This window comes from Sus scrofa, chromosome 8 (assembly GCF_000003025.6).
Source record: "Sus scrofa isolate TJ Tabasco breed Duroc chromosome 8, Sscrofa11.1, whole genome shotgun sequence".
In the NCBI taxonomy this organism is placed as follows: Eukaryota; Metazoa; Chordata; class Mammalia; order Artiodactyla; family Suidae; genus Sus; species Sus scrofa.
Genome location: NC_010450.4, coordinates 105188037 through 105213283, shown reverse-complemented (window position 1 = coordinate 105213283; position 25247 = coordinate 105188037). Strand labels below are relative to the sequence as shown.

At 39.2% G+C, this 25247-nt stretch overlaps 1 protein-coding gene, 1 long non-coding RNA gene and 1 pseudogene across 2 annotated transcripts in view; 1 reads left to right on the top strand and 2 right to left on the bottom strand.

The window, feature by feature from the left end:
* On the bottom strand, positions 1780–2535 carry LOC100526121 (annotated as a pseudogene).
* On the top strand, positions 14865–15973 carry LOC100525935. The gene is made up of 3 exons (XR_130811.4): positions 14865–15302; positions 15553–15596; positions 15780–15973. It is a non-coding gene; the product is annotated as an uncharacterized LOC100525935 (long non-coding RNA).
* Positions 16142–25247, bottom strand: part of PRSS12 (protease, serine 12) — a 75614-nt gene continuing 66508 nt past the window's right edge. The window contains exons 12-13 of the mRNA XM_003129227.4: positions 19893–20173; positions 16142–18275 (exon numbers count right to left, since the gene is read on the bottom strand). Of these exons, the coding sequence (XP_003129275.1) occupies positions 17968–18275; positions 19893–20173 (589 nt within the window). The 3' untranslated portion in view covers positions 16142–17967. The remainder of the gene's footprint in view (positions 18276–19892; positions 20174–25247) is intronic.

The following is a 25247-nucleotide window of genomic DNA, read 5'->3' as shown; positions in this document are numbered from 1 at the left end:
ACTTCCACTATAAAACTTGGACTATATTCCCACAGAAGGGAAAAAAAAAAAAAAAAAAAAAAAAAAAAAAAAAAAACCCTTAAATTTAAACCTTTTGGCAAAGACAGGGGTAATATATGTACCAAATCAAAAAAAATTGTCATTTTTACTTTAATATGGCAATTTTAACTGGCAATTTATTTTTCCTTTGAACACAACTTTTTGCACTTTTATCATCCTAACTTCATCATTCAACACTGAGCATGTACCAAGGACCAAGTACTGCTATAGGTAAGATGAATATGATTACTCCTTGCTCTCTGGAACACTGGGCAAAAATATTTCATTTCTCCAACCAAATCACTGTCTAATTTGATACACTCCAACTTAAATACTTCAGCCAACAGTAAATGAATTAAATCTCTATTAATTAAGTATTTTAAAAATCTATACACCAAGTTCACATATAAAAAACTTTGTGGCATTTCAGTTACATTCTTAGAATCTGCATCTGGGGAAATTTGTTCCTTTTTAGTAGAATAAAAGGTTTTCAATATTCTTTATGTGTATTTATCATAAAAAACTGGAATCCAGGGTGTAGGTTGGTAAATCCATTATATATCCTGAAATTTTCATGTTATTATCCACACATTCATTTATACCACAATAATAAATGAATGCATTGAATTAAAACCTAGGGTTGAACACAGCCCTAAATAATAGGATGATAGCACCACCTAGTGGCCAATAAAAATTGGATGCTTGTCATTTTCATTCAGTTTTACATTAAGCATGTTTCTTTTCAGATATAGATTTTAATAATACTTAAAGCACTAGAGAAAATGTTTGATATTATTAAACATCCTCAAAGTATATTATAGTGTAAAAAAGAAAATCAAAGAGAATTTTACCAAATGATCATTAAATTTTCAACTTATATTAATATGTCCAGTATAAAAAGCATTATATATTTTATGAATATTAGTTTATAAATACTATAAAACAGTAATAACAGCTTTTATTTTAATGGATTATATTGCTATATTATCTATTAAATAATTTTCTCTTGCATAAAGGCATGCAAGCCAAAAAAATATTTTTAATGTTTTATTAGAAATGTATCTTTTCAATGATGGTTGTGTTGACTTTAATCAAAGCAGATATAGAAGGCTGAATAGAAATTTGGCTACTGTGATTCTTATGTGCTAATAATACAAAATATAATTTAAAAAATCAAACCAGGGAGTTTCTGTTGCCGTGCAGTGGGTCAAGGATCTGACTGCAGCAGCTGGAACCCCAGCCCGATCCAGTGGGTCAAGGATCCAGCATGGCTGCAACTATGACATAGGTCATGGCTGCAGCTCAGACCCAGTCCCTGGCCCAGGAGCCCCCATATGCTACAGGTACAGTAAAAAAAATAATAGAAAGAAAATGAAATCAAATCAGCCTTTACATAAATGTAAATATAAAAGGCTTTGTTTACTTACCAGCAAAGAGTGATACCATAAGACAGACAAAAGAAAGTCTTTTAAAGTGTTTATTTTTGTCACAATAGCTGGTGATTTTCTATTAAGTTTTTTTGGTTTATTATTATATATGCATTCTCCTTTGAAAAATCCATTCAAAATATCTTAATCCTTGAAGAACTCAAAAAAATTTTTAAGAAAAAAATTCTTAAAATTCCTTTAAGCTTGATAAATAGAAATAATCCTTTTTTATTCTACTCAGAACAAAAATATACTTTATACAGCAGCACTTACTGGCAAACTGAGGTGAAGACTATTCATTTACATGTTTTACTCAAACACAGTGCAACATTGCCATGTTCATATATACTTTTTTATATATAATTACATATATTCTCCTGGCAAAGACAAGGTTTTGGAATGCCAAAAGCAACAGAAGTTTTAGCTCATAAAGCTCTGGAAAGAAATTAACTGAGTCTTCATCATCAAGACAGTCCTCGGTGTTGCTTAATGTTCAAAATGCATGTGTTCCCTGTTTCTTTTTCAGGAGAGATGCACAGGCAGCATTAGTAGCCATGTCCAGGGTCAGTTTCTTCTCATTGTTTCTTAAATCTGTTCCAGCACCTTTTTGCCAGAAGCAACTAGACAGTATCTGCATAACCCTTCAAAGCAGCAGCATGCAAAGCTGAGTCTACCAACTTGTTCCATTGGTTCAGTTAAATGTTTGGTTGAGTAAATAGCATTTCCACTATATCTTTGTGACCCCCATGACAAGCCCAGTACAAGCAAAGTACAAGGCTTTGTCCAAGCTGGTAACATGGACTTAGTCATCCAAACACCCTCTCAACCAGCTCAGGTTGCCTCTTCTGCAGCTTCATGCAATGGATTATCAATGGATTCCACCTGCTCAGCCACATAGTTGCTTGGGATGAGTCCAGTCCTGCCTTTGGAGGTGCCTTTCCACCAACTGGTATCACTCGTATCAGTAATATAGATAATATCACCTTCTTCACAGTTCAATTCATTTTGAGTTCTGGGTTCAAATTGTACAAAGAGCTCTCAACACTCTAACTTGCCCTGGTTTGCCAGTTTAAGTTATGGCCTCAACATCTCTTCCCGGATTGGCTGATCCTAAAGACCATGCGTGAAAAGCCAAAATAATGCACCTCCAGCCCTCACTCTGGCACCCCAAAGTTTCTTTTTGTCTGTTTGCAGTGGTGTGCCTTTAAGGACCTATGTCCACTCTTGGCAGCCAGACATGAGCTGAGGCAGACAGAGCTGCTTGGTTCAGTGACCCGCCCTGAACTACCCCTCCAAAAAATATTCTTAAAGTCCTTATTAGTGAATAAAGGTCAAAGGTCACAAGTTATCTGAGAAGGGGAGAAAGAAAAAGTCAAGTTTTTAGATGTTAAATATTTAATGAAACATGAGTGCAACATCTCACAACCAAGCCAATTCTTGAGGTGATGGAGGCAAATTGGGTATGACAGAACACTTGGCAGCTCCAGTTTGTCATGCTAAACCATAAAAGGCTCAGCATGTTGCTTGACTGACTTCCCAATAAATACATACATTACAAGATACTTCATGAAGTCATTTACTCTAGTATCCCAGCTCCAAAATTCCTTTGACACAACATCACTTCAAAATTCATTAATCCTGCTCACATCGTCAGTGTCCCCCACTCTGTTCATTTGCTGGCATCCCTCCTCAAGTTCAAATTCCATGGCAAATCAACATAACCTCTCCTATGCATATGTTCCCTTTCCCTTTTTCACTTGCTTTACTTTCTTGGCAAATCCCAACCTTAGTTAATTCCAACTTTTTCACTTTTACACCTACACCTATGCAGCTGTGTGGTTTGGAGAAAATACACAATCATGCTAATTTTTATACAAGTGAATTTTAATTCATAACAAGAACTGAAGTGGGCCCCCAATGTGGCCCAGGAATCCCATGCATTTCCTAGTCTAGTCACACTATCTCCTAAGTATACCTTCTCCCTCCTCAACTATCCAACACACCCTCCTCATCTTCATTCTTAGTGGTTGGTCCTGCTTTCCATTATTCTGAAAAAAGAGGAAAAATTACTAGAAGAGATCATTCAGAAGTTCATGCCACCTCATCATTCACCTACCAACATTTGTACCCAGACAATCCTGCTTCAGTGGATGAGCTGCATGAAGTACCATTAGGCTAAGTCCTATTCTGTGCACAAGACCCCCCTCACAAACCTCAGAATTCACCAGTGCTCTCCTGCATAATCAGTTTTTTTAATTCCTCCTGGATCTTTCCCATCAGAATACAAACATGCTTAATGTTCTCCCATATAAAAGAAGAATCCACTCTTGATCCCACATCCCTGAGATCCTGCACCATTTCTCTTTCCCTTTATAGTATAAGTCCTCAGATGAGTCATCCAAATCCATGGTATCCATCTCCCCTTTTCCCATTCTCCCTGAAACTGTTCTTCACAAGGTCCCAAATGCCCTCCACACTGCAAACCATTAGCCATTTCTCAGCTCCCATCTTACTTGTACCATGAACAGTTGATCACTCTTATTTGGAAAACTTTCCTCTTGACTTTCAGGATGCCACCCTCCACTGGCTTTTCTCCTTACCTCACTTCTCAGTCTTCTTGGCAAGTTCCTGATATCTTCTCCTGTAGATAAATGTTGACATGCCCAAGGACTCAGTCTTGGATCCTATTTTGTATGTGTACTTTGTCCCTTGGTATTAGCATCCAATCTCATGGCTTTAAGTACCACCGTAACAGCTCACACATGTTTCTCCAGCTCAGAGCTCTCCCCAGGACTCCATACCCACATAATGAACTCCCCACTCAACAATGCTACTTGGATGTCTAAAAGACAACTCAAACATCACATGTACAAAACTATGTTCCTGAGTACTCTTCCCCAGATGCTGCTACCTCCACAGTCATCCCTGTCTTAACATATAATCTCAACAAAAAATACTAAAGCCATTTATCTCATTTTTCCCTTTCTCTTCTATCCTATACCCACTGTCATCAAATACTGTCAGCTCTACCATAAAAAATACATTAAGAATTAAATTATTTTATTTCCTCCACTGGTTCCACTAAGCCAACACCATTCTCTCTTCTGTATTATTGCATTAGCTTAACCGGTTTACCTGCTCCAACCCTATCTCCACCACTATTTTTTTTTTTTAATCTTTTTAAGGCTGCACTTGCAGCATATGGTATTTCCCAGGCTAGGGGTCAAATTAGAGCTGTAGCTGCCAGCCTACACCACAGCCACAGCAAAAAGGAATCTGCGGCATGTCTGTGACCTACACCACAGCTCATAGCAACGATAGATCCTTAACTCATCATTAAGGAGACCAGGGATCAAACCCAAGTCCTCATGGGTTTGTTACCACTGAGCCAAGATGGGAACTCCTACTCTCTAATAGAGCTTTGAGAAAGGACATGTAAATCCAAAGTCCTATCATGTCATTCCTCTACTCAGAATTTTCCAGTGGCTACCATGCTTACTCAAGGAAACAAAATAAAACCAAAAACTGCACAATGACATACAAGGTCCTACTTAGCCTTATTACCATTCTAACTGCACTTCCCACTTGCTTACCCCACTCCAGCCTGGTCTCATTTTTGTTCCTTGAATATACCAGGTACATGAGTTATTGATGGTTCAATAAGTTCGCCCCAAATTTACCTTACACACTTTCTGTAGGTCAGGAATGAAGGTTTGGCTGAGCAGGGTTCTCTGCTTCAGTGTCTCTCACAGATCTCAATCAACCACTGGAGCTTGTTCAAGATTCACTCCCAAGCTCACTTACCTGGTCATTGACAGGACCTCAGGGGCTGTTAGTCTGATTGCCTCTGTTCTTTCCTTCAGCTCCTCAGGGGCTGTTAGTCTGATTGCTTCTGTTCCTTACTGGATGTAAGCCAGAGGCCACTCTCTGTCCTTTGCCACATAGACCTCTCCAGTATAGCCGCGTACTTTATCAAAGTGAGCAGGACAAAAAGTCAAGAGAAAGAATGGAAGCAAGACACAAGTTGGAGCTTTTTATAACCTAGTCCCAGAAGTGACATCTCATTCCTCTGCCACGCCAGGGAAGGGAATTACCTGAGGGAGGGAGTAACGTGTGGTGGGGACTCTTTGGAGCCTTGTGAAAGACTGCCTACCATGCATGCTGTCATTCAGGCAGCTCTGATTACTAGAATATTCTTCTTCTAGACATCAGCACCCTCACCTTCTTCAAGTCTTTGATGTAATGTCACCTTATCAGTGAGACCTTCCCTGAACATTCTTTTTAAAATTATAATTCCCACCTCCACCAACACTTCTCATTCCCTTCCTTCATCTCTCCACAGCACTTATAGACTCTAATATACCATATAATCTACTTATGGTGGCTAGTGTTTATTTTATTAGCTTAGCTAAGCTGGTATTACATTTCCACTTCCTTCCCTGAAGAGTTCCAGGATGGCATGGGCCACAGACTGAGTCTTGGTAGGTGGAAGTGAAACAGCAGGCATGTACTTTACACAGGAAGGTTGAGTGCAGGGCACGAGGCAGGGAGGCAGATCAAGCCAGCTGTCACCTATTCTGCTGGTTCCTCTTGTGGGTATGGGGCACAGCCAGGTCCAAATCTTCTACTCCTGCCAGATCTTCTCTTCCAAATTCAGCAACTCTTGGATCTGTGGCAAAGGACAGCTCCTCCTGCAGACCACATTCATCATCCAAATTGAACCCTGGGAACTAGGGAGAAACCCATGCAGATTCCAATCCGTTCTCCTGGATTCCAGTTCATCCTTACAGTTGCTGGTTTTCCTTGCTTCCTCCACTTGATGATTGATTTGAATTTCTGCAACTAGTTCTGCTCCTCTAATAGAACTCTCTCATACTCATTTATGTCTGTTTTCTGCCATTAAAATATATGCTCTCTGGGTTTAAAAAAAAAAAAATTGTCTATTTTGTTTACTGCTCTTGCCCCAGCACCTCAAAGAGTGCTTGGGACTGTAGGAACTCATATTTATTGATTAACAATTTTTAAAAAATAAGGCACCAAGAATAAATATTAGGGATGGCAAGAAATGGATGAGTCTAAAAGATGATCTAAAAATAAGCTTCCTATAAAAAATAAATAGAAACTGAAATGTGTCTTCATGGGTGGGTAGAAAGGAAATACAGTCTACACTACAGAATAGCATGAGAAAAATCGGGATGAGCATGCTAAGTGTACCTTACATTTTATGCTATCCAGGGATTAAGAATTTGACTTAACTGTGGAGAAACCATTACAGTTTCTGTAGCAAGTGACTAACATGGAGAAAATGCTATTTCAGGAAATTTAATCTTTTATGAACACACTTTATTGACTGGAAAGGGAGAATTAGAAAAGTAGAGAGACAACTCAGATGTGTTGTCTTGGATTAGTAGTATGACAATAGAGAAAAGGCAAAAGCAAATATAAAAATAATTGTAAAAAAAGTTATAACATGGCAACTGTAGAAATCATTAGTGCTGTTCATTGACATTTCTGATTCTCCTTGTTCTAAACACATAGTAGGGTTCCATTTCCCACACTTTTGGAAGTTATGTATGGCCATGCAACTTGCTTTGGTCCCAGAAATATGAAGCAATGTGATGGCTGTCACCTCAAACTGGAAACTTTTAAGAACAAGTATGTGATTCTCTACCTTCCCTTCTCCCTTCATGTTGTGCAGAATCATTACAAGTGGTGAAACCCAGGAGTTCCTGTTGTGGCTCAGGGGGTTACAAACCCAACTAGTATCCATGAGGATGCAGGTTCCATCCCTGGCCTTTCTCAGTGGATTAAGAATCCAGCGTTGCTGCGAGCTGTGGTGTAGGTCCCGGAGGTGGCTTGAATCCCAAGTTGCTGTGACTATGGTGTAGGCCAGCAATTACACCTTGGATTTGACCCCTAGCCCAGTAACTTCCACATACCGCAGGTGCAGCCCTAAAAGCAAAAAGCAAAAAAATTTAAAAATAAAAAAACAAAAAATAAAGTTAGGCACCCTGTTACCTCAACCTCAACCAATCAGAAGATTTTGCACAAGCAGATCACACACCCTGGGATAGATGCCCCTCCCTCACCTTGCCTTTAAAAATACTTTCCCAAAACCCCTTGGGGATTTCAGGGTATTCTGGGGCATGGCCCTGCTGTAAACCTTTCTCTGCTCCAATATTTCAGTTCATTTGGCCTCAATGCATCAGGCACATGAACCTGCATTCAGGAATAGGGCCATGTCTGCTGAAAAAACATTTGCTAGAGGCTTATAAATGTTTAACAGGTGAAAAAAAAAGTGTTCAGAACTGAAAAGAATATTCCAATACAGATAGGAAAGAACTCTCATCTCCTCATCTAGACACTATTATTACAATTTTCTTAGCAGTAGTATCACAGTGCTAGTATAGCGCAACTGTATGTTTAAGTTCCCAAAGTCTTTTAAGATGAAAATAATCCCACAGGCCATTTCCTGATTATATTTCCACCCACTTATTTCAACATTCATATAAGAGATGTGCAGTTATGTTAATTGTAGTTCTCTGATAATTACCATAGTTTCTATACTAAAACACTCAAAGGAAAAAGGAAATAGAGTAGGAAAAAGTACTACAACTGAAGAATGAGTAATCTGTAACAGACTGTTTCAGTTCGTGTATCAAATGCAGAATTCAAATATTATCCAGCCATCATTTTATCAGTCTAACAGCATCACCTCTCATATTACCTTTAAAAATCAACATTTACAATTTTTAATTCTTCCATCTATTACCACATTATCTTTCCTGGGAACTCATTCTAAGCCTCAAAGATTTGGCTTGAATAGAGACTAAATTCATTAGGTATGATCTCAAACCTCTCTCCCCTAATTTAGAAATACTGCCATTTCAGCCACAAATTTCACACGAACAGTAGAGAGAAACTATCACCAAACACCACTTCTTAAAATGAAAATATAGACTGCAGGGCTGACTGTTTTTATTAAACTTTATTTTAAAATAGTTTCAGATGTACAGAAAAGTTGCAAAAATGGTACAGGCATTTCCCACACACCCTTCACCCTTCATCCCCTATTGTTAATATCTTACAATATCATGAAGGTCTGTCATGACTAAGAAACCAACACTGGCACATTATTATCAAATAAATTTCATATTTAATTCAAATTTCACTAGTTTTCAATTAATGTCCTTTTTCTGCTAGAAGATTCCAGCCAAGACACCACGTTAAGTCATTATGTCTCTTCTCCTCTGGTGTGACGGTTTCACAGACTTTGTTTCTCATGATCATGACTGTTTTAAGTACAGGTTAGGGAATTTGTAGAATGTCCATCAATTTAATTTCATCTGATGTTTCTTAACATGCTTAGATGAAGTTAGGGCTTTGAGGAAGAGTAACACAGAAGGAGGTGAAGTGTTCTCATCACATCTGATCAGAGTACACACTATCAAAATGACTTATCACTGATGTCATTATTGATTACCTGACCTAGGCAGTATGTGCTGGATTTCTCTACTGTATAAGTTAGGCTTTCCCCCTCTTGCCTTATCATACATACCCTCTGAAAGCAAGTTACTCAGCATAGCCTATATGCAAAATAGTGTTGGGTGGGGAAGAGGGATTTAAAATTCCATTTCGGAGTTCCCATCAAGCTCAGTGGTTAACAAACCTGACTAGGATCCATGAGGACACGTGTTCGATCCCAGGCCTCCCTCAGTGGGTTGAGGATCCAGCGTTGCCATGGGCTGTGGTCTAAGTTGCAGATGCATCCCAGATCTGGCGTTGCTGTGCCTGTGGCGTACACTGGCAGCTATAGCTCCAATTCAACCCCTAGCCTGGCAGCCTCCATATGCCATGGGTGCAGTCCTAAAAAAAGGCAAAAGACAAAAATAAAATAAAATAAATTAAAAATAAAACTCCATCTCCTGGAGAGAAGTGGCTTTTGAAAATAAATATGAAACTTAACTCCTGACATAGACTACTTCAAAGCATTTGCTGATGCAATTTAGTGCCCATTTAACGCAAGTCACTCTGCTACGCACTTCAAATAAGGGATAGACACAGTCCTTCACCACAAGCAGTTTATTTAATAAAGATAACACAAGAAAAGTGATAGTTAAGAACCACAGTGTCACAAAGAGAAAGAAATCACATTCAGCTGGAGTAATGAAACAGTTCATAGAACAAGAGATATTTAAGCAAAGTAGTTAAAGCTGAGTATAATTTTGACAGATGGAAATTCAATTTCCATTTATGACAAAAACTCTCAATGAAGTGTGTATAGAGGGAACATACCTCTACATAATAGAAGCCATATATATCAATCCCATAGCTAAAATCATACAGTGAAAAACTAAGATCAGGAACAAGACAAAGACGCCTACTCTTGCCACTTTTATTCAACATTATTGAAAGATCTGGTCAGAACAATTAGGCAAGAAAAAGAAATAAAATGTATCCAAAGATACCTTTCAGCCTAAAGGTATCTTTACCTAGAAGTAAAAGAATCACAATGGCAATAGCAGATTACATGACTTCATATATGGAACACCTAAGATTCCAACAAAATACTGTTAGGACTAATAAACTAATTCAGTAAAGTTGCAGAATACAACAATCTGTTGTATTTCTACACATTAAAAACAAACCATCAGAAGGAGAAATAAAACAAACAATACCATTTACAACTACATCAAAAAGAATAAAATACCTAGGAATAAATTTAACCAGAGGTGAAAGAGGTGAAAACTATAGTACACTGACGAAGGGAAATGAATAAATGGAACAAAAACAAATGGAAGATAGTCCAAGCTCACGGACTGGAAGAATTTTGTTATAATGTCCACACCATCTAAAGCAATATACAGGTTCAATGCAATCCCTACCAAAATTCCAATGGCAAAATTCACAGAAAGAACAACAAACCTAAAATTTGTATGAATCACAAAAGACCCCAAATAGCCAGAACGATCTTGAGAAAGAACAAAGTTGGAGGCATCACGCTTCCTGATTTCCAAGCTATGTTACAAAACTCTAGAGATCAAAACATTTTGATGCTGACACAGAAACATAGATCAATGTAAGAGAATAGAGATCTGAGAAGTAAACCAATTATACATATGGTCAGTTAATTTACGACAAAGAAATCAAGAATATACAATGGGGAAAGGATAGTCTCTTCAATAAATGGTGGTGGGAAAATGGGAAAAACCACATGCAAAAGACTGAAAGTTGGCCGCTATCCTACATCATACACAAAATTGCACTCAAAATGGATTAAAGACTTGAATATAAGACCTGAAATGATAAAATTCCTAGGAAAAAACATAGGTGATAACTTGACATCAATCTTAGTGATGATTTGCTGGACCAAACCCCAAAAGTAAGGCAACAAAAGGAAAATAAGCAAGTGGGAATACAACAAACTAAAAAGTTTTGGCACAGCCAAAGAAACCATCAACAAAATGAAAAAGTAGCCTATTCAATGGAAGAAAATATTTGCTAAACACGTATCTGATAAGGGGTAAATATCCAAAATATATATAAACTCAGGGAGTTTCTATCATGGCTCAGCAAGTTACAAACCTAACTAGTATCCTTGAAGATGCAGATTCAATCCCTGGCCTTGCTCAGTGGGCAAATGATCCAGAATTGCCATGAGCTGTAGTGCAGGTCACAAACGCGGATTGGATCCTGTGTGGCTTTGAGTAGGCCAGTAGCTGCAGCTGCAATTTGACCCCTAGCCTGGGAACCTCCATGTCTCGCAGGTGTGGCCCTAAAAAGGAAAAAAAAAATTAAAAGTTAAAAAATATACATGTAAGGATAACCTGACCCCCTTGCTGTACAGTGGGAAAATTAAAAAAAATTATAAAAAATTAAAAATAAAATAAAAACTCATACAACTCAAGAGCTAAAAAGAAATAAATTAAAAATGGGCCAAAGATCTAAATAAATATTTTTCCAAAGAAGACATATGGATAGCCAAGAGGTACTTGAAAAGATGCTCAACATCACTAACCATCAGGAAATGCAAATCAAAAATATAAGAGCTGAACTCACACGTTAGAATGGCTATTATCAAACGATAAGAAATAACAAGATTTGGTAAGAATATGGAGAAAAGAGAACTCTCATGTACTTCTGGTGGGAATGTAACTGGTACAGCCACTATAGAAAACAGTATGAGGGTTCCTCAAAAAAAATTAAAAACAGAACTACAATGCAACCAGGCAATTCCATCCCTCATTTTTACTAGAACAAAAACACTAACTCAAAAAGATATGTGCACCCCCATGTTCACTGCATCATTCTTTTCAACAGCCAAGATATGGAAGCAACCTAAGTGTCCACAGAAGAATGAATGAAGAAAGAAGAGTGGTATAGACACACACACACACACACACACACACACACACACACACAAACGAGGAATACTATTAAGCCATAAAAAAGAATGAAATCTTGCCATTGTGACAACATGGATGGATCTTGAGGGCATTATGCAAGGTGAAATACATCATACAGAGAAAGACAAACACTATAATCTCACTTATATGTGGAATAAAAAAAATTAATAGACTTACAGTATAGGCTGCCAGTTATAAAGTAAATAAGTCCTGGGGAATGTAATGTGACTATAGTTAATAATACTGTAGTGCACCTTTGAGAGTTGCTGAGAGTAAATCTTAAAAGTTCTCACCACAAGAAAAAAAAATTTTTTGTAACTATATACAAGAATGAAGGTTAACTAGTGGTATTATGGTGATTATTTCACAATATATACAAATAACATATCATTATTTTGTACACGTGGAACTAATGTTATGTCAACCACAAGAAGAAAAAAACAGAAGGGAAATAGATGGGGAGGCATTCAAGATGAAGAAAAGAGCATAAAGAAAATATGAGGGCTCTGGCTCTCTTGCTCTCTCATTCACCCAGTGTTTTAGCACCATAACCTGTTGGAAACATTCATTTTAAGATCTATAGTAATGGGAGTTCCCGTCGTGGCGCAGTGGTTAACGAATCTGACTAGGAACCATGAGGTTGCGGGTTCAGTCCCTGCCCTTGCTCAGTGGGTTAACGATCCGGCGTTGCCGTGAGCTGTGGTGTAGTTTGCAGACGCGGCTCGGATCCCGCGTTGCTGTGGCTCTGGCATAGGCCAGTGGCTGCGGCTCCGATTCGACCCCTAGCCTGGGAACCTCCATATGCTGCAGGAGCGGCCCAAAGAAATAGCAAAAATATATATATATAAGATCTATAGTAAGTCTTAATCATTTAGCATAAGTGGCCAGTGTTATGCGCTGCATGGAGTCCTCCCAAAATTCATTATGTTGAAATCCTAACCCCTAGTACCTCACAATATGACTATATTTGGACACAAGCTCCTGCTGTGGTGCAGTAGTTTAAGAATCTGACTGCAAGAGTTCCCGTTGTGGCTCAGTGGTTAAGGAATCCGACTAGGAACCATGAGGTTGTGGGTTCGATCCCTGACCTTGCTCAGTGGGTTAAGGATCCAGCGTTGCCATGAGCTATGGTGTAGGTTGCAGCGTCTCAGACCCCACGTTGCTGTGGCTCTGGTGTAGGCTGGCAGCTACAGCTCCGATTGGACCCCTAGCCTGGGAACCTCCATATGCCGCAGGAGCAGCCCAAAAAATGGCAAAAAGACCAAAAAAAAAAAAAAAAAGAAAGAAAGAAAGAATCTGACTGCAGTGGCTCATGTTGCTGCTGAAGCAACGCCCAGCTCAGAGTAGTAGTAAGGGACACCTCTTTGCCACAACTGCAAAATAGGTCACAGCTTCAGCTAAGATTCAATCCCTGAACCAGAAACTTCCATATGCCGAATATGTGACCATAAAAGAAAAAAAAATTTAAGCAATTAAAGATAAATGAAATCATTAGGACAGGCTCTAATCCAATGACTGGTGCCCTTACAACAAGATAAGGCACAGAGAGAAGAGGATGTGAAGAAACAGGGCCATCTACAGGCCAAGGAGAGGTCTCTGAAGAAACAAACCAACAGACACCTTGACTGCTAGTCTCCAGAATTTTGAGAAAATATTTTTCTGTTTAACCCACCCAGTCTGTGGTCTAACAAAATAACACAGAGGGTCAGTTAGAGATTCTGAATAAAATCTAATTTGGCAAAATTCCCTACCGTGACTTGTTATTTAAGTCTTGTTATTGAACACTTCTTTCCAATCATTAGTGACATGAAGAGAGTAAAGTGAAGAAAAAGACAGGGCGAGATAAGGTGAGCTTTAGAAACAGCTTTAGTTCTTTCAAATTAAAATTTATGCCCTGTAAACGTGTCCATTCCAACCCTAACCATAACAGCAATTTTCGCTGTAATTAAATTCTTCCCCCTAGAAAAGTATGCTTTCATGAAGCTTCATGGATCTCTATTGTGACACTTCATCCACCAGACCTCTTACTAACCTTATCCCTGACAGCAACTGCTGCAACATAACGCCCCACGTGTTCTACTGAGTAAAAGCTTCTCTTTTTTCCATACGGGAGGAAAATAGGAAGGGAAAATAGTAAATTTACTGGCATTTAATAAGCACATACTTAGGATTAAAATTATTCCTAAACGTTAGTAACTTCCCTCCACAAAAGGGAACTCCACCATTTCTTTAACTACATACCAGGAGTCAGGACCCAGGCGTCCGCTTTGAAGAGTCAAAGAAAGCTCAGCAGCGGTTAGACGTGTACTACAAACTGTGAGTCTGAGCGCAACAAGGGAAATGTTCCCAAAGTCACGTAAATGGGTTTCCCTCACGCTTCATCCAGTCTAACACCCTTTCCTTTTTCTAATCTTGTGACTAAAGTATCGTGTAGAGGGGCTTTCAGCAACGGGTGCAAATACTCCTAAGAGATTAGACTCCCCATTTCACAAAACAGAAACCGACTGTAGACCACTGACACCTGCGCTTCAACAACAGCAATTCCAGCGGAACATGGAGGATATGGAGTTTTTTAGCAAAGATTTTTTTAAATTAGCTAACACCATATAAATCAACCTACCAAAAGGTTAATATGCAGAGAACTATCGAACTTGCAGTTTTGGTCACAAGAGTGACAACTAAAGTAACTATCCTAAACAAGAAACAACGCAAGCCTTTCACCTTCTTCACGCAGCAAACGCTCGAGATCTTCGGTATTCATTGGTCTCGCGACAACTTTTCCGCGGACTGAATGCGCATGCGTCAGAATCGGAGGCCGGGTGAGCCTGCCTAGAGCTAAAAGATAGGGAGGCGGGGACGAACCCGAGGAAGGGGAGGGGCCATCAAGAAGGCGGTGGCCAACCGATGGGGTGGAACCTTGGCGGGACTGGGTAGGCGGGGCGGAAGGAAGAAAGCGCGGAGGCCCCGCCTCTCGCGGCTCTTTCCCGGAATAGCGTCATCGGCTCTATAAGAGAGCGGGAGCAGCGAGCCTCTGTCTTTTACATCCGGAAAGCGTCGGTTATGGGTTAAAGTATGTGGTCTTTTTTGCGTGCTAAAGTACTCGGGACAGAATTCTTTGGCTTAATTTAAAATGCAGAAGATGCAGCGGTCTTGTAGTAGTAGGTCGACGTCAGCTTTGAAAACCTGTCCGTTCAGAAGCCTGAGTAGACTTAAGTGTTCTTTAGTTCCCGCGGGAGCCATGTGCAGCCCCGGCGCTGAGTCGCAAGTCAAGCGCGCGTGGGCCGTGGGCCCTCCACCAAAGATTAAATACAGCTGATGACTTCAGTGAAGAAGGTCGTTAGTTCTCCCGTCAGCGTCATGTGGCCATCTTGAATCTACTCCGCCGTTTAGTAGCACTGCATCCGGGTAGCCCGCCAGTTTAATCCAGGTGGTGAGTAGCATTAATAATTGTGCTTGCTGATCGTTTCTGGGATTATGAATCTCCATGTGTCTTTGGGACCTGTCAGCTGTGGCAGTCTCCCTTCCTAGCCATGGAAGAGCATATTCTTGTTTATTGGCAAAGCTGTCACCATTTAATTGGTATCAGATTCTGACTTGCACAAGTGACATTCTTCACTTTAAAAAGCTGGAGGGTACTGGGTTATTGGGCAGCCTTCTAACCACTGTCCATATGTTTCTAGGAAGCCGAACGAATTGTTCCAGTGATGATGGAAAATACATAAAGGTATATTGCTCATATGTTTTTTAATCTGAAACCCTTAAGGATTTGGAACGCCAAAATTGGCATATTTTCCTGGCACTTTGTAATTAATCAACTGACTAGAAAGTAACTCAAATAGCTTCAAAGATCTCAGCACCCAGAGGTAGCACAAATCAGTTGTATAAAGCTGGTTTTCTTCTCTTGCAGATACCAAGAAATCCAAAGCGATGTGAGTGAAGTCTTATCCTGCAGTATGCTGCCAAGTGATTTTAAATCTCAAGTATGATATTTAAGTCAATAAATGAGTGCCTCCTTGTATATAACTACATAAAATGCTTGATTTGTACAGAAAATCAGTGTTCCCTGACTGAATAAATGCAAAGGTGACTGCAAATAGTGAACAGGCTACTTGTTCAACTCTTAAGAGCTTAAGTGGAAATAATATTTTGAGTATTGTTGTGTAAGGTGTTAAAGCATTTGGGGGAAATTCTTATACATAAAAACCAAGTTACCCCTGACAGGGAGGGAGCAGGGTCATTTTATACCACAGAAGATGACAGGAGCTATGCAAAGTGGAAAGCTGTGCACTTTATTTACATCGATGTGCACTAAACATTTGTATCTTTACATTTAACAAGTCACATGTAACAAGAGAAAATTAAGCTATAATAAAGGTATTTTACAAACCAAGTCTTCTACCTCAAGACTGAACTGCAGACCACCCGTTAACAGTCCGTTTAAGTTGGCCAATATCTGGTCTAGCTAAAATTTCAATATAAATGTTGCTTGCAGCAGCAATGCAGTTTAATTACAAGAGTGAGAAAGTTACACTAAGATTTTTTTCACCGGTGTTGGTCATTTTTCCCAAGCCCTTGTGCAAGTGTGCACTTTCTATAACTGTCTTTAGATGTAAATGCCTGTTTAGAAAATGTTCTAATGCTATTCTACTTGACACTGCATTGCAATTGTTCTAAATACTAAACTATAAAGCACTTTCAGATTAGCACCAGTTTTGTACAAAGCTCAGAATTTACGAAAAGGACACAATGTGATGCAGAAGCAAAACGGTGAAGTCTCTCTATGGTCTTAGCCACTGCAAGAGGATTACTTACCCATAACCCTACAGTTTGCACCCACATCTAAGACTGTTTTGTTTTTGTTTTAATGCATCTATTGGAGATAAAAATTGTTTTTTGAAGAACTCATGATTATCATCAATCACCTCATCTCATGAGGTTTACTCAAGTATCTTGGGGAGCTGACCTTTCATATATGGGCAGAGATTTTTGCACTGCTACCAAGAAAGCCCTGTAAGTTCATAGTAAGCAGCTATCCCTTTAGAAACCATGGGGAGGAGGATATCATTGTGGGCATTTGCATCAGCTGGTCTCTGCTTTTTAACCCATTTGAAAACTAGAGATATTATGAAATCTTACCAGCCTTTGTAAATTGTCAGCCAGGTGTGTAGCTGCCTAGTACATTGTTACTGGTATGTGGTATAGCAGTCATTTTAAAGCTTACCCACACTGTAGCAGGGAAAGCATTTTTTAATAGTGTTATTAGGACTATGACAGGATAGTCTTAGGAAATCTGCAGATTTCAAGTCAGTTACCAGAAAATTGCGGTAGATGTCACTCTTGGATCATAGTCTGTATAACAGCATGCTGCTAAGGAAAAAACACTTTATCAAGCTGTAAATCTGAAGTGATAAAAAGCAACCAAGCAGGTCACATTAGCAAATATGATGGATAAATTATAAACAAATGGAAAGCATTCTTTATTATGACAGTTGTGGTAGCAACATACAAAGTAGCTGGAATATTTTTCTCTTTAGTTGCAATGGTGCTTGGTACAAAGGCTTCATTCAGGAATGTATTGTGAGAATGATACTAATTTTTCTACCTTTAATTTCCTCAGTTTGTCAAAGATCATATTGCCTTTCTTAACAGCCTTTGGAAAAAATCTGAGCTTAAAAATTGTACAAACAGAAAACAATGCCACTCCTAAAGGGATGGGCATATACCATATTATTCAATTATAAGGGAGTTCTCAGTCCAAAGGTGGAAAAAGCCTTATTGCACAATCAACATAATCTGGAGAATGCTGAAAAATGGGCAGAGACAAGTCAACTGACAATTTAGTCTCTGGTGAAATTAATTTCCGTAGACAACAATGCTAATTAAGGACCATCAGTACTACATTGAGGTATCTGTAACCAAAATGTTCATCAAAAATTCTCAAGCAGCAAAGGGTACCCAATTTTTATCACAAAAAAATACAGAGAATTATGGGTCTCTCTCCATTCCCATTAGTTGGCATGTCTGGCTAAATGCCAATGCTGAAAATTTCCCAACAGTTCCTTTAAATACTGTTTTCTTGTGGTTTCCATGAAGGACTAGAGTTTGGTGACACTTTTTATCCAAGGTACAAAGGCTGAGACTTTGGTATAAACACCAGGGGAATCCTTGACCCCACAGCCATATCCCCAGGAGGTCACCCCATACACAACCCAGTTCTCTCCTGGCCGTTCACACATGAGGGGTCCTCCGCTGTCTCCCTGGCAGCTGTCCACACGTTTGTGTCCATGGAGGTTTCCAGCACAGAGCATCCTTCCTGTAAATCGACCCTTATAACGCTCTTCACAAAACCTCTTGGGAAGTAAGGGGATGGCTGCTTGTTGCAGAGTTCTGGAATAGGCTCGTCCTATGCAGGCCAAATAATTGAGTTAGACTCCAGCTAACAATCTTAGAAAAATTAAATGCAACAGTTTAAAAAACACTTATAATAGTTTTGAAATAAGCCCTATTATGGCATTAGTATAGTTTAAATTAGTGATAACCTAAATGGTTGGTTTTCTTTTTTTTTTTTTAACGTCTGCACTTAACTAAACCCTTCACTAAGCTGTTTCTCAGTACTGAGGTTTTTGAAGAATACTTGAGTGACATTTATGGACTTGCCTAAGAGCAAGCACATTTGTGCAGGCTTTAGAATTTGCATTCTCTATAAAAACACTGAGGATGCATTCATGCTGGTTTTGTATTAGCATATCCATTCCTCTAAGACTCATCTACTTCACTGACTTTTGAGGATTTTAAGTGACAATTACTATCCTAAATAGAAATGTGGTATTTTATAAAAATGATTCAGAAACAAATAGGGTACAAATAGGCTTAAGTTTAACCACTTGATATTTTGTTTTGGTTTTGGCCATAACCCTCAGCATTCAGAATTTCCCAAGCCCAGGACTGAACCTGTACGACAGGAGTGTCAACATCGTATCCTTTACCCACTGAGCCACCGGGGAAGTCCAGGACTCATTATTTACTAGTAAGCCACTAGTTCTTTGTGTAGTGACCAAAATGTTTAATTGATAGGTCCCCCATGATAGCCTTTTCTTGGATCTAAATTTCACCGTTATTCTCCAATCCAATTTACTCAACTGGAATAATTCATTGTAAGACATTATGGGAGTTCTCATGTGGTGCAGTGGCTTAAGGGTTTGGCACTGTCACTGCATTAGCTCCAGTCCAGATTTCAGGTAGCATGAGATAAAATGAACACTGAAATAATTACTCACTAAAACCTCACTGGGATTATCACCTGTGGAAATACATATTTGATGCTCTTTGCAAGAGTATAGTTAACAGTGCTAATGATTTTTAATGGAGAGCAGTCAGCTTAATCACTTCTCCGTACTCAACAGTCATTTGTGATCAATCACCTAGTCCAGGTGAGACCTAGTTCCGTTTCAGAGACCATCTTGAGCAAACATCAGTCGAGGTTAACTCTAGCAACACTACTTTCAAAAGCTGTTTGCCTGAGAGAACATAAACTGAACACTACACTCCTGCTCGAGGATGGGAAGATGGGAAGAACGGGAAGCAGGTGGCAATGAAGGAGAAACTCAAGGGGGTTGGATCCCTCCCCTTGAACCTTGGTAGCTCTACTTTTTGTCTGCTCTTTATTTAGGAATTCTCCATAAGATTTAGTGTGAAAAAGTGCTCCACCATTACAAAGGAACCGTCAAACACCAAAGCCCCCTCCTGGGGTAGCTACATCAAAGTCATGTGGGAAAGCCTTTTAAAATACTGCTAGCCAGGCCCTAGTCCTGAGGTAGGGCCTAAATTCTAATAGGAATCACAGTACCCTCAGCAGATGAATCCAAATTACATGCTTGCATCTCACTTGGCATAGTTAGCAAACAACAAAGCCTCAACCCCTTTAAGATTTTATTCCCCACTCTACACCCCAATGTATGGATAATCTCACACACGAGGAAGTGCCCAGGTCTTGTTTGTTCCTTTGTTTTTGTTATGTTACCTGTGTCGCCCCATCCGGTTATGTAACAATTGGAGGCTGTTTTCTGTGGCCTCTCTCTCCAGAGCGGCAAACAGGCTGGCAAAACGTGGCTGCTGAATCTGGCACATTGCTCTTCTGGACCTTGTAACCTAACTAGGGCAATGTCGTAGTCACTGCTGTCCGGTCGATACTGCCTGTGAATCACAATCTGCTGAACTCCGATTTCTTCTTCAAACTCTTCTGGCACAAGAGTATGATAATCCCCAACTCGAACAGCATAGTTCCTCGTGCTGTTGCCATACCTGAGAAGCAGAGAGAGCTAAGGTGTCTCAGATGTTGAAAACTGGTCACTATCTGCCAGGAAGTTTGACAGATACTTTCAAGCCTCTCTTCCAAATTATTAACCCCTTTTATAAGGTTAACTTTACATTTCTCTGACCTCACCACTCTCCTCCTACTCTAACCCACTGTCATGACTTTTTTTCTTCACTCATTAGTCTCTCATCTGCTCTACTTTTCCTTTTTTTTTTTTGAAAACAGTACTTGACAACAATCCAATTTGCTATTTTTTACATATGTTGTTCTCTGTCTCCCTCTGCCTGAGTAAGACGGACTCAAGGGCAGGGATATTTGTCTTCCACATCTAGAATAGTGATGCCACTTAAGTAGCAATGTAGTACATGTTTATTAATTTAGTGAATGAAAAAATGTATATTTTTTAATGAGCGTGTCTTTTTTCCATAGAAACTATTCAATTAAAATAGAAACACAGTATTTACTTGATTGAGAGTTCTCAGCCTGTTTTTCAGCCAACATAACCTTGATTCTGATACATCTGCTGAAAGCAGTTTCTCAACCTCAGCACTACTGCCATTTGGGGCCAGATGGTTCTCTATTCTAAGGAGCTGTGCTGTGCATTGCATGATGTTTAAAAGCATCCCTGTACTAGAGGCCAGTAGCCTGCGCGCGCGCACACACACACACACACACACCACCCTAGTCTGACAACCAAAAATGTCTTCAGACATTGCCAAATAAACACTAAGGTACAAATTTTCCACATTTTAGAATCACCAACCTAGAGTACAGGATCTGGCCCACCTCCTGGTCACTTCCTCTTTTCTCACTGAAGAGTTCAGCCCCTGCCCACTTCCCCTCTACTGCTACTTACAAAGTTCTCAATGACTCAATTCCCGGCAATTTTCTTTCCCATTTAGTTCCCTAACCTCCTCACGTGCAGAGTACATCCTCCACTTCATCTCAGCCCCCCACCTGGAGTTGATACTCACCAAATACGACACGTTTTTGAAGTCTCAATTTCAAGCACCTCATACTCAACTACGTCCTATCTTTATAGTTTCACAGCTGTACAGTTCTTGAACGACACTGGACTTTAGTCCTTGGGTGCCTCTAGTTTTTTCATTTCAATCTCACTCTGCTTATGACATCCCTTCTTACCAGGCTTGGATTCCATAATCACCCTTTTGCAAAAACGTTCAATCCTTTCCTTTTATCTGCCAAAACTCCAACTCTAGGTTTATCAACTTACCACCTACCTTCTACGAGCATCTAACTGTTGAAAGGGAAAAAGATTTAACAGCTCTCACCTTAATTTTTTAATCAAAACTTCAAAGTCTTCCACTGGGCATAAGGCCTGTACTTGAATATGAATTTAGAGAAGTGGTTTTCAAAAGTTGGAATTTTCTAATGATGATCTACTTTAAATATAAGCTTTCATTTACTCCTATAAAATTACTGGAAGTTATAAGTTGCTCAAACATTCTAATAGCCCTAAATAGGTCTCTGACAACATTGCAATATATAAACTGATTTTCTTAACTATGTCAGCTCAAAAAACTGAACAATGCAACAAAGATGATTTAGCTTATATAAGCACTTGCTAGTGACCTATGAAACTAAACTTTCCTGCAATTCCTTATAATTCTGCTTTCAACCTTAAATCATCACATATCTTTTAAAGTTTAGAAGGCTTTTTTGAATATATTGCATATAGAGACTATCTTCTTGTGGGTTCCACTTTGAACTTTAAATAAGTTTAGGATTATTTCACATCCTGAAACTGTAAAAAGTAATAGTCTTGAAGTATAATCAGATATTTAAATGACTCTCACTTCTGCTTTCTGTGTACTGATACTACTGTATTATAAAAGTTCTATACACCTCATTAATGTACTCAGGTTTAAAGTCAACCCCCAAGTGATTTAACACCTTTCTCACAAGAATAACTATCAACACATCCTTGAAAGTGCTGCTGAAATGTTTCATGTAGCTTTGGAATGGAAGAAGTTCTCTCGAGTCGCACTATCCAATACAGTAGCCAGTAGCCACATGTGGCTATGGGAGCACTTGAAATGTGGTTGGTCCAAAATAAGATTTGCAAAAAGTACAAACTATGCTCAGGACTTTGAATATTTAGCATGAAAAAAAGAATGCAAAATACATGGCTTCTATAGAAAATAAGAGTATCAAATAGCTCAATTTTATATTTTGCAATGATAATGTTTTGGATATACTGAATTAAAATATATCATTAAAATTAATTTTGGTCATTCGGTTTTTTAATCTTTTTATGTGGCTACTAGGAAATTTAAAGTTACATATGATTTGCACTTGTGGCTCACATTTTATTTCTATTGGATAGCATTGGTCTAGAGAAATAGTTTGGCATAAACTAGGCATCCTATTTCATTCTGGAGGTTTGGGTTTTTTTGGCCATGCCCACAGCATGTGGCAGTTTCTAAGCCAGGGATTGAACCCATGCCACAGCAGCAACATAAGCCACTACAGTGACAACCCTGGATCCTTAATCTCCTGCCCCAGAAAAAAACTCCTTATTTTATTTTTTTTTAATGCAGTCTCTTATGTTGATTGTAACCTTTATTTATTTATTGTCTTTTTAGTGCTGCACCTGCAGCATATGGAGATTCCCAGGCTAGGAACTGAGTCAGAGCGGTAGCCCCTGGTCCATGCCACAGCCACAGGAACGCCAGATCCGAGCCGTGTCTGCGACCTACACCACAGCTCACTGGCATCCTCATGGATACTAGTCAGATTCATTTCCACTGAGCCACGATGGGAATCCCTGCTTATAACCTTTAATCTCAAGTTATGAGACATTTCCTTGTCAACTTTTTATATCCTTTAAGATAATTACATTACTGTTCAACCTAAAAAAAAAAAAAAAAAAGTTTTATCACAACAATGTTTTCCATTCTTTGAAAAAGAGCTGTGACACTTAGCTAAAATAATCCTTGCATCTAAATTGGCTGTATAAATATATCTTACATTATCTAAAAATTGTGTCTTCAACCAGTGAACAGAGAAACAGGACAGACAGTAAGGAAAGTATTTTTAAAATATCCTAGTCTTAAAGTCTCAGGCAATCTTGCCTTAATGTGTTACTTCACACCTGGATTGCTGCAATAGTCTGCTAAGTGGCCTTGCTGCTCCAAGTTTTAATTTTTTCTAGCCATCCTTCACGTTGCCATCGAGCAATGTTTCCAAATGATAATATAACTGCTCTTCTGAATCCCCCTCAAGGGCTCTCCACTGTCTACATAATAAAGTCCAAGTTCCTTAAATAACATATAAACCATCCCAGAATGGCCATCGTCCACCTCTCCGACACCACCTCTGTGGCCCTGTCATTTCAGTGTCTCACAAACTGTCTTTATTCAAACTACTTGCAAAATCATTCCTGCCTCCCCTCATCCTGCTATGGAAAAAACTGACTTTATCTTTCAAGTCTTCAGATCTCCTAGGAAACTCTTCCTGCCCTGCCCGAAAGCTGGCCAAGCCTTCTTTCAAACACTGCCAATAGCACTGTCAGAGCATTTATAACTGTTTCTAGGACTTGTTAAGATGTTAGGTCTCCCCAGTTAAAGCCTCCTTAAGTGTAAGGACCATGTTATGCTCACTTTTGTATCTTCAACAGCAAGCAAAGTGCTTGGCGTGGAGAAAGCCTTTAATAAATATACATTAAGTGGCCTCCTTTGGAAGACACGTATGTCCACACACACGCTCATCCCTAATTTACTGAAACGAAGACACCTTCTCACCAAATAGCTATGTTATACCACACCATCACAAGTTTTTATTTCATTGGGAAAAAAAAAAGTCCCCACAAATATCTACTTTTCCCATTAATGCTGACTGTTCGGAATAACCTTTGATGAACACAAATGTCCAGGCCATACGAATTCTCAGAATATTAAGTTAATAGGGCCGATGTAGGACCACAGGTGATCTAGACTCATAATCAGGCTTGAGAACCACTGAAGCAAAGACATAAGGGCACAGGCATAACTCCTGCCCCTTCATGCCTAGAATTGCACTGGCTGAAGCAAGCATCCTAAGAGATTACTAATACATTGCCAAAACGCACACACACAAACATTCCATACATAGTCTGTGCTCTCAGATCGAGTAGCTTTCAGAAAGTATTTCTGAGTATTCCCCCAAATTAATACTCTCACCAGTCAGGAGTTGATATTAAACTGAGAATAAAAATAAAATGTTTACCTGACAAGAAAGAAAAATGCACCATTCTTGTCAAAATGAAGATAAATAAAAGTACCTATACTTTTTGTTTGTTTGTTTGTTTGTTTGTTGTCTTTTTGCCTTTTCTAGGGCCGCTCCCTCCAAATATGGAGATTCCCAGGCTAGGGGTCGAATCGGAGCTGCAGCTGCCAGCCTACGCCAGAGCAACAGCAACGCAGGATCCGAGCCGCATCTGCGACTTACACCACAGCTCACGACAACGCCAGATCCTTAACCCACTGAGCAAGGCCAGGGATTGAACCTGCAACCTCATGGTTCCTAGTCGGATTCGTTTACCACTGAGCCACGATGAGAACTCCCCAAAGTACCTATACTTTTAAAGTTGTTGTGATTTAAGAAATGTACCAGCTAAACCTAGGCAGTGATTCCCACACTACCTTCATTCCAGTTATTCTTAGAACAAGATTTATGCTTGGAAATTGAAAAGCATCTAACAAAAGACTGAATTAGTTTACTAACCAAATATTTGTCTTTCAGTGTTACCACTCCTAGTACGTGTGATTATATACTTAGGGGGGAACACTTTGGCTGAGTGTTTCCCAATATGATTTTGGACTTGGAAAACATTTTTCTATGGTTCTAGGCGTCTCAAGAAATTCTCTTTTTCAATGTATTTTAAGGTCTTCCTAATAGAGCTTTTGTTATTTTGATATTTACTATATTCAAAAATGCTCCTAAAACAAACATTTCAGGTTTTGACTGACACACCATTCAGTTGTTTGCGTTACTGAAATGCCTTCAACTCCCCCTCAAATAAAAATTGGATGAAACTCCTGGACAAGTTTGAGCAAGAGA